This window comes from Prinia subflava, chromosome Z (assembly GCF_021018805.1).
Source record: "Prinia subflava isolate CZ2003 ecotype Zambia chromosome Z, Cam_Psub_1.2, whole genome shotgun sequence".
NCBI classification, from domain to species: domain Eukaryota; kingdom Metazoa; phylum Chordata; class Aves; order Passeriformes; family Cisticolidae; genus Prinia; species Prinia subflava.
Window position 1 is genome coordinate 82,648,436 of NC_086283.1, and position 16,073 is coordinate 82,664,508.

General features: G+C 41.6%; 1 protein-coding gene across 3 annotated transcripts in view; it reads left to right on the forward strand.

Moving 5' to 3' along the window:
- Window positions 1-16,073, forward strand: part of UNC13B (unc-13 homolog B) — a 207,018-nt gene that overhangs the window by 164,215 nt on the left and 26,730 nt on the right. For all 3 annotated transcript variants that reach the window (XM_063421947.1, XM_063421948.1, XM_063421949.1), the window contains 6 exons: window positions 2,040-2,166; window positions 6,753-6,849; window positions 7,653-7,796; window positions 7,931-8,008; window positions 8,506-8,583; window positions 15,512-15,600. In XM_063421947.1, the coding sequence (XP_063278017.1) occupies window positions 2,040-2,166; window positions 6,753-6,849; window positions 7,653-7,796; window positions 7,931-8,008; window positions 8,506-8,583; window positions 15,512-15,600 (613 nt within the window). The remainder of the gene's footprint in view (window positions 1-2,039; window positions 2,167-6,752; window positions 6,850-7,652; window positions 7,797-7,930; window positions 8,009-8,505; window positions 8,584-15,511; window positions 15,601-16,073) is intronic.

Consider the following 16,073-nt stretch of genomic DNA (forward strand, 5'->3'; position numbering starts at 1 on the left):
TTTTAGATCTGCAGAGGGAGTTCTCATTTTCTTCTACCATTGCTTGAGGGATAGCAGAGGGTCAGCAGTTCAGACACTGAGTATACTCCTGCTTTCTTAGTGCTCGAGAAAGATATGAGGTTATTAATGTAAAACAGGAATGGACTTTACACAGTTCCCTGTGGAGTGAAATGGACCATAGTATATGTAATTTGTCCATTGAACCATCACCTCTGAGGATTATTTCTCTCAGATATTGGGTATTTTAATCTCTTTAAAAAAGATTTGGTTTCTCTTTCTCTTATTCTTTTTCTCTCTTTTTTTTTTTTTTTTTTTTTTTTTTTAGATTTTATCTGTGTGGGTCTGGGATGCGAACTGGAAGGAAATGTGTATTACACTGTTACAAAAGCTTGCAAACAAATCATTGGAACATTCAACTGCTTGACAGTTGACAAGGTTTATGGAAAAATTTTGCATGAACATTACTCTGGCATTTGTTTTCAGTTAGATAATTCACACTAGATTTGGACTTTATTCTTGTGCATGTTGATGAAGGTTCAGGAGAGATGTGGAAGTTTCTCAATGTTTTGAATTAGTTGCAAGAATTCACATTTACATGAAAATAGATAATGTTTTAAGATAAGCATGCCTATCACTTAATAAGCCATTCAAAGCTGAGAAAAATACTCCTACTTTTTAACATAGCTGAAACCTGTCTGCACATGAGCAAGGATGCCCTTGGAAGGTTATAGCAGTGATGAGGTTTTCACGTTAAAGGTAGAAAGAAGAGTCTAAAGTCAAATACTGGGATAAAAACCTGAGTCTAAGCCAAAATCATGTAAGTTTTAGTATAATATCTCACATTGTAGTCATGGACTAGCACCTTGCTGTGGTGCTAGAGTGAACAAAGAAGCTTGGCACAGAGTGTATTCCTGCTGTGAAGCTTGGCAGAGGAGAGATGGACACAGACAGGAGGCACTGGGGAGCAGCAGTGCAGAATTGATCACCTGATGATGCAGGGTAACAGTGCAGGCAAAAGCCAGCTGATGAGCCCTCATATCACGAAAAAGGAATTAATTTTAATCTCTTCAAGGAAGATTTTGAAGAAATACAGTGCAGTAGAAGGATCTGCCTGTGTAAGCACATGAGGGGTGGCTTGGGAGAAAGCGTTGAGCTGCTTTTGAGAGAATTTAGCAAGTATTTAAAATACATAATTGTGGGCTGATCAGGGGTGGGAGTCAATTGCTGAAAGATGGTACTGTGGAGGTAGGCTGTGAAGGGCCTTGCAAGTGAAGGCATGGACTGTACATTTCTCCTGATAAGGAAGGGGAGGAGTGGTCTGCAGAGATCTCTGCAGAAACGTCGCTCTGATTATGGCCAGTGCTTTAGTGGTGTAGGTGTGTGGGAAGGGTTGTGTTGTGGAGGTATGAGCATTATACAGGGACAAACTGCATTTTCCCAGCATTGCCTGGGTACAAAAACATAAGGAAACCTGGCAGGAAGGAAGAGGCTCAGCAGCAGACCCTGCTTTGTGGAAGAGAAATACTAACTTCTCCAGATGGGAGCAGAAAAGGCTCCAGTTCCTGTGTAGCCCGTTTGATCTTGCTTGAGTCACACTGTCAAACTCTTGGTGCTTTCTACTCCTTTCTCATAGGGGATGTAATGTAACATATTGATATTGCCTTTGTTTATATCCAAGAACGAACAGATTTGCTCACCATAATTTTTCCCCTGCAAAGATGGAGTCTCCACTGTGATATGTTAAATGAAAAAGCCATAAGAGATCGCTCTGTTTTTATTGCTTTGACAACAAAGAAAGTTCAACAAATGGAAGTATTAATTAGAGCTACAGAAAAAAACTCCAGAGCCCAAATGGTCTCAACCTCCAAGAACTCCTGCCTGCTGCCAAAATCCTATGTTGTGTAGATTTTGTGGCTCTATAGACACTTCATCCTTAACACCCTTGCATTCTGCATATGTGCCTCATAAGTCCTTCCCATGCCTGGTGTGGTGACAATGGTGAATTCAGATCTAACTGCTTTTTTTTCCCTTCCTTACAGAGCATGAGAAACACAGACTGTGTAAAAGTGCAGACTATATGAATTTACACTTCAAAGTGAAGTGGCTGTACAACGAATACGTTCGTGATCTGCCTGCCTTCAAGGGAAAAGTGCCTGAATATCCAGCGTGAGTGTTTTATGTCTCCTGCAATAAATCCCCACTACCAGCTTCCTTTTGTTACCTTGACAGTAGGATGGCCATTTGGTTCCCCTGTGGCTGCCTTCAAGATACATCATTTCTTACGTGCATGTTTGTGCCCTGTGGTCTTCTGTGCCACTGCCCCTCACCCAACTCAGTCCATTATTGTACAATATTTCCCAATATTTCCAAAGCTTAGCAATGGCGTAGAGAGACTCTAGGCTACTCTGTGCCTGCAGCGTGGGCAGTTTTCTTGAACAGAAGATGTGTGCCTACAGATATGTTTTATGCATATATAATGTACATGGATGTCACAGGTACACACACACAACAGAATTTGTAAGTAAAGATAATGTTTTCTCTTTCGTAGTAAGACTGGATGGCTTATTGGAAGCATCAGATAAGCTGTTGCTCTTGAGCTCTAAGCAGTTGTTTGAAACTTCTAACTTAAAAAGAGCAACAATAGGTTTTAGACCTGGAGAAGGTGTATGATTCCAAAAGATTGTGAGAAGGTGTATGAGATCATAAGATTGTCTGAGCAACCTGGAAATAATGCTGTAGCTAGAGTCCCACCCTTGCCTCATGCAACAGCAGGTATCCTGGGTCTTAGCAGTGCTTTAAAGGGTTTTGACAAACTTTCAGTGATGTTTGCTCGACAATTCCTTTTATCCTGTGCTTCACTGTTACTCCTCCACTGGGTTTTGGGGATTTAACACACACTCTTCTTTTCACTCCCTCCAAATCTTTCTTGCTTCAGTTTGAGCTTGTTATAGGCTCCACACAGAGAATAAATTGTTCCTGCTTTATGAGAGTAAAATGTTTTGCTCATGCTTCTTTATGGCCTTCTGCTGATTCTTGTTTGTTCCTCGCTTTCCTTCTAAGTGAGGTTTACTCACCTCTTTCCAGACAATTTGTGTCTGAACGTAACACTTGGCCTTAAATATTGATGTTTTATGTAGACCTTGCCATGCATTGCCTTGCAGGCAGTACTGCTGCTCCCATGTGCTGTATTGACAGCAAGCTTTTTTTTTTCTTTTATTCAGAGATATTGCTGACTGATGATGCTCCCAGTGGGCCAGTGCAGGCATTGTGTCCCACCACACCGCTGTTCCTACCCTGTACATGACTGTAACGTGCTGTCTAAATGCAGCACTTTGCCCCTGTTGACAAGCACATTTTTCCTGGACTGTGTTTCTAGTTTGGCAGTTGGAATTGTCTTGCCATGCTATTGTGCATGCTGTCCCTCAAGCCTGGTGCTAGCTGCATACTAATCAGACATGAGACAGTTGGGTGTAATTGCTCAGTGTGGGCTATGGGCCTGATTAAGAAATCAGGTCAGGAAGAGGCATAAACTCAGTGAGCAGGGTGCTAGAGTCACAGTCTCAGAAGCCCCATTTTCTTTGCTGTGCCTCTGAGTTAGGGCAGTCTCATGCAGGCCATCAGATATTCTTAATCTCTCTTTTTCTCCTGTGTAATCAGGATAATGATGCTCTTTTTTGTTCTGCAGTCTGTTATGCTCTGCTGGCCTTCACGATAGAGCTTCAGTGCTCATGTGCATTTGCAGCCACTGGCTTTATTACTTCATCCTTGTATTTCAGTACATTAGCCACATTGTCAGACATGGGTGATGTTTATCTTAACCGTAACCTTCACCTGTCACAAAATATCTCCTTGATATAAATTGTCCTTTGATTTGTTTTATCACAAGTATTTTTAGCCCCAAAACTTACTTAAAAAAGGAGTCAACACATCAGGTGTGCACATTGGTAAACTCCTCAGATGAAACTAAAGTGCCGCTGTCCAGAGAATGGTTGGGCTGTCTACTTGTCAGACAAAAGGCAGAAATTCACTTTTCCAGTTTATAAACTCTGAGAAACCATGTTCCTGGTAGCCTTGAGATATGATTAAACAAAGTGCAGGGTCCAGAGTATTGAAGTTTTTATACTCCCTTTAGTTTCTGAAACTCAGAAGCATTTTCAGAAATGGAAGTAGCTGTGTAACTGGGAGTGAATCTTCAAAACTTCCTCCCTGCCAGCTAAAAGCTGTGAAGTGTCAGTTCCTGAAAAACCCCAGCATTTTAGGTGTGTAAATATGTCTTCTATGCTTTGTTTAAGTACTGATCTTAGCATGCAGGTAGCATTGTAGCTGTACTGGAGCCTACCTTCTCTCTGGTGGGGGAAGATACTTCTTCCTTTGAGATTGTGTCAACTTATTCTGGCTCTCTTCATCAAACACAATATTTATTCTTTTACTCATTGGGACCCTTCCTACCTTCTTGCCTCAGCTTTTGCCAAGGCACAGAGATTGTTCCTTAGATAACCACAGCAAATGAGCAAGATTAATTTACCTGCAGTGTGACCCTGAGGGAGCCAGGCTCATGGCCAAGCTGAAACGGTAGCCTTTTGTGTTACTTCACTGTTGTGCAGCCAATAGAGGTGAACTTATATTTAGTTCTGAAGCACAGCTGCCTTTGCCAGCAGGCAGGACTGAAGTGTATTCTGTGCAGACCCTGCTTGGAGAGTTTGGCTGCGCTATCTGGAGCCAGGCTGTGCTGACCCCAGTGAGCACAGAATGTCTCTGAAACAGCACCATGAGCCGCTGGTGTATGAGTCATTACAGATTTTGCTTCCTGACCAATCAATAATTGAAGCAGATAAGAGAGAAGACATTTGCCATATAACAACATTTTGAACTTATTTGTGCACAAAATCAGATTGTTTTCATTCATTTCTGTGCTAGATACTTTTGCATGTTGTTCCGGATATGTTGCCTTCATAGTCCTTGGAGTCCCCCTGACTTGCTCAGCAGCCCAAGACCTAATAGTAAAATATTATAAGAGTTATTTGGCCTAAGATAGTTCTAGGTTTGTGTTACAGCTCAAAGCATAGTTTGGCCCTGAATGTACACAAGGACTGGAAGTATTTATAAACTACTTGCATCTCTCAGGATTTTTTGTCAGCCAAAGGAGAAAATTGAGGCTGGCTTTGCAGATGTACTTGCAGAATTTCCTGGTCTAAGTGGTTCATTCAACATTCATAGTAAACCTCCTCCTGAAGGTAATGCTTTTTTTTATGAGAGGAGGAGCAAATACACCGACCCAGCAGTACTGTTTTCTCTGCCACCTTTGCTTAGACAATTTGGCAAGACAGTTAGGTATACCTAGGCACTTGATTTTGTGTAGCAACATATGGTATCCATAAAAATGGGCAGTGTTCTCAACAGCAAATGGCCCTTTCTTGTGATTGTGGTGCAATAACTCTAAGGATGAATGATAATCAGGAAGTTGTGCTCCTTCTCAGAGTGAAAACCGTGGCTTCTGGCACAAACAAGTAATCTTCCCTGCACATTGACCTGTGACATGTGAAACAGTCAGCAACTCACAGCCTGGGAACTGTGAAACAGGTGGAAGATGTATAGTTGCTTCCTTGTAAACTGCCTGAGTTCCTTTCTAAGGCTTGAGCTGTTTAAAATACACTATTACAGTTTAAAAGAAAATGTTGAAAGCTTGAGAAACTTGCAGCAGACTTCAACATATGCTGACTTTTAGGAGCCTGAAGTGCCATTCAAAAGGAATTCTTCCAGAATACAGGAAGTCCATATGTCTGTGACAGTGTTCCACTGTTGCTGTCTATAATAAATAGGGTGCATAGACAGGTTGCTGTTGGCATTTTAACACTGTGTCAGTTACAATTTCCAATATTAGCATTGATGTGCTTTCTATTTCAAAGTGTAGAGATTATTTAAGGCTATCTAGTGTGCTCTGCCTGTGAATTTGCTCTTGATCTCCCTCTCATGTCTGGCACATGCTTTCATGTTCTTTGCAAACTCAGCCCACAATTAGCACAATCTCTATGAACACAGCTGCCTGTGTAGAGAAGGCTGTACTCTGTAAAGCTCATATAATAATCTTTTGTATGGACTAAATTACACGTGGACATTTCTTTCTTTTGTTTGTGAATGCTGTTTAGTAATATTTGAAATTAAGATTTGCTTCAGCTGTGCTGTGTTGGCACTTGCATGCAACAAACTATAGACAGACATTTAAATAAGGCTGTAAATGCTATGTCACTGCTTAAACACAGGCAACAAAAATACACAACCCCCCTTTTGTACTGTGTGTGTCCCTCTGAGCAGAGGACAGAGGGACCAGCTGTCAGATCCCATCACTGAAGCTGCTTCTCAGTGTGCCTGTTTTCACATTGCTTATTTGGTACACCCAAGTGGGCAGCAGGGCAGGTGCCTGTGGGTGTGGAGATCTTACTTGTGCTCTCTGGCACACAGATGGAAGGGGAAAAATTTACAAAGTGCTTTGAGGTGACGCAAAGTTAAAGGTGGCTCTCAAGGGGGGATAAAGGGGAAGGTACCAAGAAGAAAAAAGACAGGAAGGACAAAAACAGCTCGGACCAGCCCGAGTGATGGTACAGCCCCAGCTTCTGTAGAGGTGCAGGTGTATTTGGGAACTTGGACTGCACACATGGACAGCAGCATTCAGACATCTGACAGGTTTCACAAAGCTTGCTGGGGTTGGCGTTCTCTTCTTCCTGCTGTAACTTGCTGTCTTTGCTCTCCTGTAGGTGGTTTGAGCAGTTTGTGATGCAGTGGCTGGATGAAAATGAAGATGTTTCCTTAGATTTCCTGCATGGTGCTCTGGAGAGAGATAAAAAAGATGGGGTATGTAAGTCACTCTGAGTGCATGACTTGGTGTTACATTATTCAGTGCACAGAACCAAACACTATAAATTCATCTGTCTTATAAATGGAGGATGTGGTCCTTTTTGCTTGCTAAACAACTGGGAAACTCATTTATTTTAGTATTTTTTAGGTCACAGAAAACTTTTTAATAGCAAGGTGCATATCATTCATTTTTGTCTGTTCTGCTGCTGTTAATCTGTCAGCCAGTGGCTTGGTGCTCTCTCAGCACTCTCCATTTGGAAGAAGTAATTGAAATTGAAAATTGAGGCACTTTGCATGTACTTAGTCATGCAGTGAGAATGTGACCTTAATCCACCGACAGACCAATCTTACTCTGAATTTGCTGAGTATTGCCAGTGGAGAGAAGAGCTTTCTTGTTATTCAGTGACTGTTGGCACTGTAGTCTGTGACACTCATACAACGTTCTGTTCAATAGCTATATCTTAAAAAAAAAAATAAAATAGCTCTTTACTCTCTCCTTCTTTCCTCATTTACTGATAGGCAAACCATGCATTGCACTAAGGATCTCAACATCATGGTAGTGTTGAGTACACCATTTCCCTGGTGCTTGTCATGATCATAGTTTGTGAAGGACAGTAAATTTATAATCCAACCAAAAAAGGCTATTTATCTCCTCTAGGCCTTTTGAAGAGTTTTTGACTAATTCTGTGGAAGATGTAGGTTTTGGTAAAGTAACCCTGCCTTCAATGCAACAGATGATGGAAACATCCATGGGTGGGTATATTTCCATTTGACAATGAGTATTTGTACTTCTGTTTTAGTTCCAGCAAACATCCGAGCACGCTCTATTCTCTTGCTCAGTGGTGGATGTGTTCACCCAGCTCAACCAGAGTTTTGAGATTATTAAGAAGTTGGAGTGCCCAGACCCTGTCATTGTTGCCCACTACAATCGGAGGTTTGCTAAGGTAATACCCTCAGCATCTAGATGTTTATATTTTTTTAATGGGGTGTAAGACAGTATGATTTTTTTGTTCTGCTTCCTGGACTTCTTCAGCAGTGATAGAGGACAAGTAACAGTGCTCACATCTTGTCTTCACAGACTATTGGGAAAGTGCTGATGCAGTATGCTGACATACTCTCCAAGAGCTTTGAGTCCTACTGTTCCAAGGAGAAACTGGTGAGTTATGCTGAGCTTCTCTTTTTCCCAAAGAATCATGTAATTGTCCTGATGAAACCAGTCTCACATTGCACCTGACTATGGTAATGAGGTAAATATTTTCAGTGTTGGTTTTGTCATCATTTGGATGCTTTTGAAGTTTGAATTCTGGCTTGGACCAAAAATAAAAACAGGTCCTGAAGATCATATGCAGGATTTGGAGGCTGTCAGGTCCCCTTGAAATTAACTTCCACACTGCCTGTGTTATGTGATTTGAAAAAATAAAAGTGGGCCCAGATTGTTCTGTAGGTCTGGTACTTAGAGAGCTCTGTTCATCTGGGTATTCTGCAGCTGGGGATTGACCATATTTGAGTGCTGAAATCTGTGCATGCCCGGCCTCCTGTGTAACCCTCAGATCTGATGGTACTTGGGGAAAGTTGCTGAGGCACAAGGTCTCCCACTGGTGACAGTGTATTGACATGCTGAGCAGTAACAGTCACCTGCTTTTGTCCCTTCAGCCCTGCATCCTAATGAACAACATCCAACAACTGCGAGTGCAGCTGGAGAAGATGTTTGAAGCCATGGGTGGTAAAGAGGTAAGAGAGCTTAGGGACTGGGTGTTACTCCTCATTCCTCCTGCACTGCTGTTGCTGTGTTGTTTGCATCGTATTGTTTCTTGAGACTGCAGTCGTGAGGAGAGCCTTGTGACACCTAGAACTCTTAAGTGTGGGGAGACAGCCACGACTGAAGGCTTCCCAAATGAATCTATCATCAAATGCAGGAGCAAATGTTTTGAAGCACAGAGTAGCACAGAAAAGGAAAGAAAAGATTGGCTATTGTGCTCCCATGGGCGTGGCTAGTGGAGGGCTCAGTACTGTGGACATCGAATCATTCTATATGCCATATAAATGGGGGATAGTGCCTTTAGCATGAAATGTCCAATATCTAATACATTACAGATATGCAAATGAGTTCTCTAATTGTGTTTTGAGGGATATCCAGATGTGTCCATTTGTTACAAGATGGTAGTTTTTACAGAAATAATATTTTACTCCTCCAGGTCACTGCTTTTGTTCTGATGTAATATATGTATCTTTTTTTTCTCTTCTTTTTTCATTGCTTTTCAAGATTCAGGAAGATGAAGAAAAGCCTGCTGATGCTGATGTTAGGAAAAATTATTTTCAAGTGCATTTTCTTTGGTTGTGTTGTGATAGAATCTGTGCTATGACCTGTATGCCAAGAGGAAAGTCAGCTTTGCTGATGGACAGCTCAGTTTTTTCCTGTATTGCTTTTCTAAATCTTGCATGTGCTCAGTGGCAGAATTCTATGAAGTGGCAAAAATCTCAACAAATAGATTTGTCCCATGAGGCAAGGAAAACTGCTGTCATTCTTTCACATGTCACCTCAATAATCCTAATTTCTAAATCCTGCATCAAGAACTAGCATTCCATGCTTCCTGCAGCAGTAGCTAAATACTCATTTTTGGGAGAAAATAAACTTGTGATGAAATGTTTGTGAAGTGGCCTATAAAAGTTTACTGCCTGTGCATTTAATTTCCCTTAAGGAATCAGTTCACTGCTATTTCCCATAGTGGTAGCCATTAAATAGGGTTTCCCTATATTTAAAATTATCCCCTGATACTCTATTAAATATATGGAGAAAAAAGGTGTTTCTTGAGGTTTTTGGCTACCTTCACTAGACTAAATCTCTTCTCTGCATTCTGCCCTTTAAAACCTTCCACATGAAGTGTAAGGTAAAAATGGGGTAACGAACCCACTATTTCCACTGTACTGTGGAATCAAAAGACTGGAAGGGGAGGGAAGCCCAATCAGTGAGGAGTAAAACAGGAAGAAATGTGGCAAACACATTAGGAAGCTGGTTTTGGAAGTGATTTTTTTTTCCATTTTCTTTTCAAGTTCTGCTTATTGCACTTCATAGGGCTGCCACTGATCACCAGAAATAAATCGTGTTGTGTTAGGTGCCTGCATTATCTGCTGTCCCCAGGGGTTTCCCGCTTGGTGACTGTGTAGTTCACTGCTTCTTGACTCGACAACTGCCAGGTTCTCTGTTATGCTAGAGTAAACAAGGTCTCGTCCTAGTTTGAATAGTTTCTTGGCTGCAGATTGAACAAGACAATTGGGTAGCAATAGGTGAGACAACAGAACTTACTGGAAATGCATCTGTGGGTTCTGTCCTCCTTCAGGAAGGACAGTTCTTACTTTCTGTGGCAGATTTATTCTATGGTCATCTGTCTGTGACACATTACCTTGCAAAAAAGTAAGCATTATCCTGACTAGTCTATTCAAAAAAGAACTTTCTTGAGTAAGAAACTAGTGGTATGCCCTGGTCCTGAACTGTTAAACTTGTGTTCTCAAAGGTGTTCTTGAGATCCAGGTACCAAATATTCCATTGTTCCTGTGGCAGGTGTATTACTTGTGCCATATGTGCAGGCAGACCCTGGGGGCTCGTTTCAGTTATGGTGTGCTTGTGGCTTCATTTGCTTCTGATTCCAGATCCATCTCCATCTGCAGCTGTAGCTGTAGCACTGCACAATTGTGGAAAGTTCTGAAATACTGCTGCTACATGGTGTTCTTTGCCAGAAGACATCCCCTAGGGAAATTTAGGTCACTTACTCCCTTTTGCAGCAAGGGAAATGATGAGACAGAGCTCACCTGTGGTCACTCTGCAGTGTAGTGGCATGATAAGGAACAGAACTGCTTGCCCAATACTATTTATTGAGATTTGGCTCCTGGATATAGTGTCTTTCGTTATTCTCTCCTCCACCCACTGCCCCCAGTGAGTTATGGTACCTTTTCCCCTCACTTTTCTTATTCTTTTCTGAACTGTATTACTCCAAACAGGGCAAAAATTGCCCAGCATCTCTGGGTTTAATGTGTCAACATTGTGTGGTCTGTGAACATTACCAGTCAGAAACAATAAGGACAGCAGCACAGCTTTAGAGAGCTCTGTTTGTAGGGATTCCCTTGGGTTGAGGCAAATATATATATATACACATATATATGCATAAACACACACACACAAATACATAAACACACGTGCATACACAGAGAGAAGTACCTTAAATAAATTCTGGGAATTATAATTTCCTTTCTGAGCTGTATTGATCTCATGTGATCAAAACAGCTTCATCACGATCAGGAGCATTCTCAGACATCCTTAAAGCATGTTTTGGGAAGGTGGTGTTTATGAAGTGGCAGATGGCATTAAAAGCATAATGAACAGTGAAATTGGGGGGTGAGTCCTGGATAAAAACTGGGTGTGTGAATACCTTTTGAAACCTTTGATTCCTCTGAATCATCTCCAATACACCAGCAGAGCAGAGATTATAATTTAGCTCTCTGCTGGAATGGGCTACACACATTTAGTGCTAGTGTTTGTCTGAACTTGGCCCCGTTTATTTAATTATTCATATTTTCCCTAATAAAACCTAACGTGACTTGCATTTTCTACCTACCTCTGTTGTTTTCCAGCAGACTTCAGCCTCCAGTCCATTATTTTGCTTAGCTTTCCATGAGTAGTGAACTCATGGCAATGAAATTAAGGTGCTATACTGCATTGCGAACTGCTGGAGTCTAGATATAGTGTGACAGACTAGTTTAAAGCATTTCTACACCTTTTTTTCCCCCAAAAAGGGAAGCTTGTGAGGTGATTATCAGAGACAAGCACTGCCTAGGGATCCCAAGGAATTAGCTACTGAGTAGCAGCATATTGTCATCACACCATTTTCATGCCTTTGGTTTCAAGCTAATCTTCACAATTAAAGCTTTGGGAAACTCTCCTCTTAATGCTTAGCCAGGGTTAGCCCACATTTTAAATCCTAAGTTGGCCACCTGAATAACAAATTTCAAGACAGCCTAGAAACAGCCAAGACTTAAATAGGAATATTCTCAAAGGATTTGTGATATCTAGTGTTTGCTCCTCTTTAGCATCCCAAATGCCACAGCTAAGGCCACCCTAGTATTTGAGAAGTTGGCAGCTATTGTTTGGATTCAGGGCTCCATGTTTCCTACTCTTGAACCCTATAGGAAAGTCGGGAGATACCTGAAAATTCAGTGCACATCCCTAAAGGGGTGCTGGATCTTGAGAGCTCCCGGGGGCTGGTGGAGGGAGGCAGAACAAAAATCAGCAGCTTCAAGCGAGAGTCAGATGAACTCCATAACTTGCTAAAGCTAAAATATGTTAGCAGAGCATAACTCTTTAGCGACTCATAAGCCAAATCAGTTGATGAAATCTGATGATTTCATAGAGTCTCTGCCTTTTATAGAATTGATTAATATCTTCAGCTTTCTAGGAAGCAAGAGTCATGTCTCCCCACCTACACCACCTACAGAGGAGCCTTCCAGTTCTGGCCACTCACGCTTCACCAGTGTGTATGGAAACCAAAGAAGAGCTAATTACGTCTCCTAGAAAACTTGGAACCCAGTCACTGCAATTCTTAGGCTCAGAGGTTCTGTTTCATGCATGAGGAAAGGAGGAGAAGATCATCCTAAATTCAAGTTGATAGCACTTCGGTATAAACACCACCATTCAGATTAGCAGAGGACTTGAAGTTCCAGCCCTGAGGTTCAGATGAGACTTTGAGGCCCAGATTCTCTCAAAAGCCAAGTCCCGAATATTTTCAGAAAATTAACAGAGACTTGATTTCTCCCTTGAAATTTAAATACAGGGTTAACTTTTCCCTCTTTGCACCTCAGTTTTCAGCATCACACATTTAGCCTCAGGCACAGAACTGCGGCTGTTCTAGACATTATTTCCACTGGAATTGAAACATTTGCTCAGACATCAGAGGCCACTGTCGCTACTGTCCCGTGTTTTGCACAGAGAACTTTTCATTCTTCCTCTGAATTATCTCTCATACACCCAGCAAATGGAGATCATAAACCTGCTGAGGGAAATGGTGTGGATGTGACATGTGGCAGTGACCCAGCTGCCTAATCCTGTTTTCTGCTATACCAGCCAGATTCATCATGCAGTTTCAAGTAGCATTTCCTGCTATCAGTGATAGCTGATGTGCTTAAAATTCATTGACTGAGCAGCAACAGCAACACCATTGTGGGTTCATTAGAGCACTCTTATCAGTGCTTCACCACATTGGCCAAGTTTGCAGTTAATACCACATGCTGCAGTACTCTGTAACTGACATGTGATTTATGTGTGGGAAACAGCAGCACACACCTACCAGCACCTTCCTATTGAACTTATATTACACTCAGATAATTCCCCAAACTTTCCTTTTGAGCCAAACCAGGCCAATGCCTAAGCATTAACCATCAGTAATGTTTTATGTGGAGTCCTTGTTCCCTAGTAGCAGTTGGTCGGAAAACAAAAGGTCTTCTACCAGGAGAGGGGAGTTCGTGGATGCTGAACCAGAATGCTTACCACCAGGGTTTGGCCTCCTGAGGATGAGGCTGGGCATCTCAGAGTTAAATCTGTCTTGCTAGTTGTACCCAGAGAGATGTGAGCTGATGTTCTGACGGAGTGAGAGTTCTTTACCACAGATAATGGAGCTCATCCCCTTGGCAAAGCCTTGTGTCAGCTGTCTCTTCTTGCAGTACTGGGACAGGAATGCATCTGCTATGAGGAACATCAGTTTGCAGTAAAATACAACAGTGAGGAAAAGCTTAGACGTAGCCAGTGAGCTCTCCGGGCCGTCTCACAATAAAATAAATCATGGATTGCACAGTTCATGAACCAGGGCAACAAGTCATTGATCCTGACCTCAAACATCCTCTAAGCTGTGCATCTGATAGCTTATCATGAAGTAGAAGTAAATGGTGAAGAATAATTGTCTTGTGCCAAATTCTTCTGGTTTCTTTTTTTCCTGTCTAGAAAAGCAGTTGGTTGAAATGTTTTGATGAATCATGAACTGGTCCTACCTCAAATCTGTCAGAAATGGCTGAAATCAGAGGGCAATTTAGTGCCATTAATAGTAGAGAGCAAATCAGGCAGCTTGTGACTCATTGTGCCTTTACTCAGTAGGAGGGAAGGATTAATGTAGGGGCAAGAGAAACCACCACCACCAAATGCTGTTTTTATTTTGTTACCCACAAGCTTGGCTAGAATGAATGTTGACTGGCATGACATTAGCTTCCTTCTGCCGTCACAGAGCAAGAGTGTTACAAAGATAATAGGAAAAGAAATTTACTTTAATAAGGGAAAATAATCGGAGGCAGCAATGCCTAAAGTTACAAGGCCTAGGTAATCATCATTTGCTTGGTTGTTGGTTCTTACTTTAATTACTTTTAAAATTCTGATCCAGAAGTTTCATTAGCACAGGTTCAAATGCGTAATAGAGTCAATTTTCCATGCCAGCTTACAACACAAAAATGAGTTGATCAGATTCCAAATCCCCTAAGGCTTGGTGTTCTCTGACAGATGCTGAAGCAATATGAAGAGGGCTTCAGCACTGGTTTTAGAGGTGGGAACTCCTGTTGTGTTCAAATCCTGTATAGATGGATATACCATAAAAATCTAAACTGATTTTTTACCACAGTACTGATACCTGGCTCATTACATTCCTAAAGAGGTGCTCTGCCTTAGAGGAAGTTTTACAAACGTCTTACCTGTCTGCATACACAGGCAAATCTGTTTTACAAGTTACTTTTTATGAGCAAATTATCCCAAAGCATTCATCATGTGTGGCTATGTGTACACACAGATATGTTGCTCAGAAGTAGCTCTTTTGAGGCTGAAGGGATGACGGCAGCTGGAACACAAGATACTGTAAATTATGTTTAATTTAAAACAGGTGGCTTTGGACTGGTAAGAATGGAGGAAGCACTTCCTTACAGAACCTGCCAAGGTGTCAAAAACATTCATGTACTGCTTGGGGAACTTGTTTTTTATTTTCCTCTGAGCACTTGTATACAAAAAGCTGTCTGGTTCCATGTGAGAGTAGAGCTACGTTTGCTCAATACCAGTAGCTGAGATTTTACTTTCCAAAAATGATCAACAAAAGTGCACAACAGCTCCAGCTGGGCCCCAACCTTCTGAGAGCAGTGACTGGGTCAAACTTCAGTTGAAATACTTGACAGCAGGGTGGAAGGTGAAATAGCTTCTTTCAAGATCATGCATGAAGAAATGCACGAGTAGTAACAACCAGTCTGAAAAGCCCTGTGTCCTTCTGGACTCAGAGGGGTGAAATGACCTGTGAGCCCAGGGTAAAGCAGAGTACTTGATGTGTTCTCAGCCTAAATACACTCTTGGCCCACAGGGAGTTCACATTCTCCTTCTTCCTCAACTTTACAAACATCAGGAAGGATATTGAAAGGTGTAGGAGCCTGGGGAAATTACTTGCTGCTTTTTAGGCAAGTATCTGCTGATGACTTCACAGTCTGTGTATCAGCAGCAGCAGGCAGTGGATGACAGCATCCTACCTGGCAGAGTCCAGCGGGGATAGTTCACCTGCTTATTAAGTGTAGCCTCGACAGTGAAGAGAAGCACTGTAAAGGACAGTGGACTGCCCTCTGGGTTCAAACTAAATGCTCTCTTTTTAATCCACAGTTGGATGCAGAAGCAAGTGACCATCTCAAAGAGCTCCAGGTGAAGCTCAACAATGTTTTGGATGAGCTCAGTGCAGTGTTTGGTAACAGGTCAGTACTACAAGGTCCTTGTCCTTGAAGCATTCCTTTCTTTTGTCTCATCTCATTTAGTCAGGTTGTGAAAGAAAAGAAATTCCTGTGAACTGCATTATATTTTTCTTTTTGTCCTAAATTCATGGTCTTTCAAATACAGAGACCATCTAAAGAAGTAAGAAACATTTTTAAAGTCTTTCTCTTCTGTATTTCTCTGCTTGGAAATGTAACATGGAGATCTCTCAACTGTGAAATGTGTTTGAATTACACGTACTGGGTTTTTTTTTTTTTCTTCAGTTAGTAGTGCTTGTCAGTAACAGAATTGCCTGCTCCTTTACTGCTCCAAAAGCAATTTCCAATTTAGCGTTTATGAAGCAACATTCTTGTTTAAACATTCTGCTCTAAAAGTATGAAACAGCTGACTGATTTCTGATTGTTAAATGAATACTGGAATAAGAAGGAAACAAGTTTAGAATTTGAGACTGACTTGC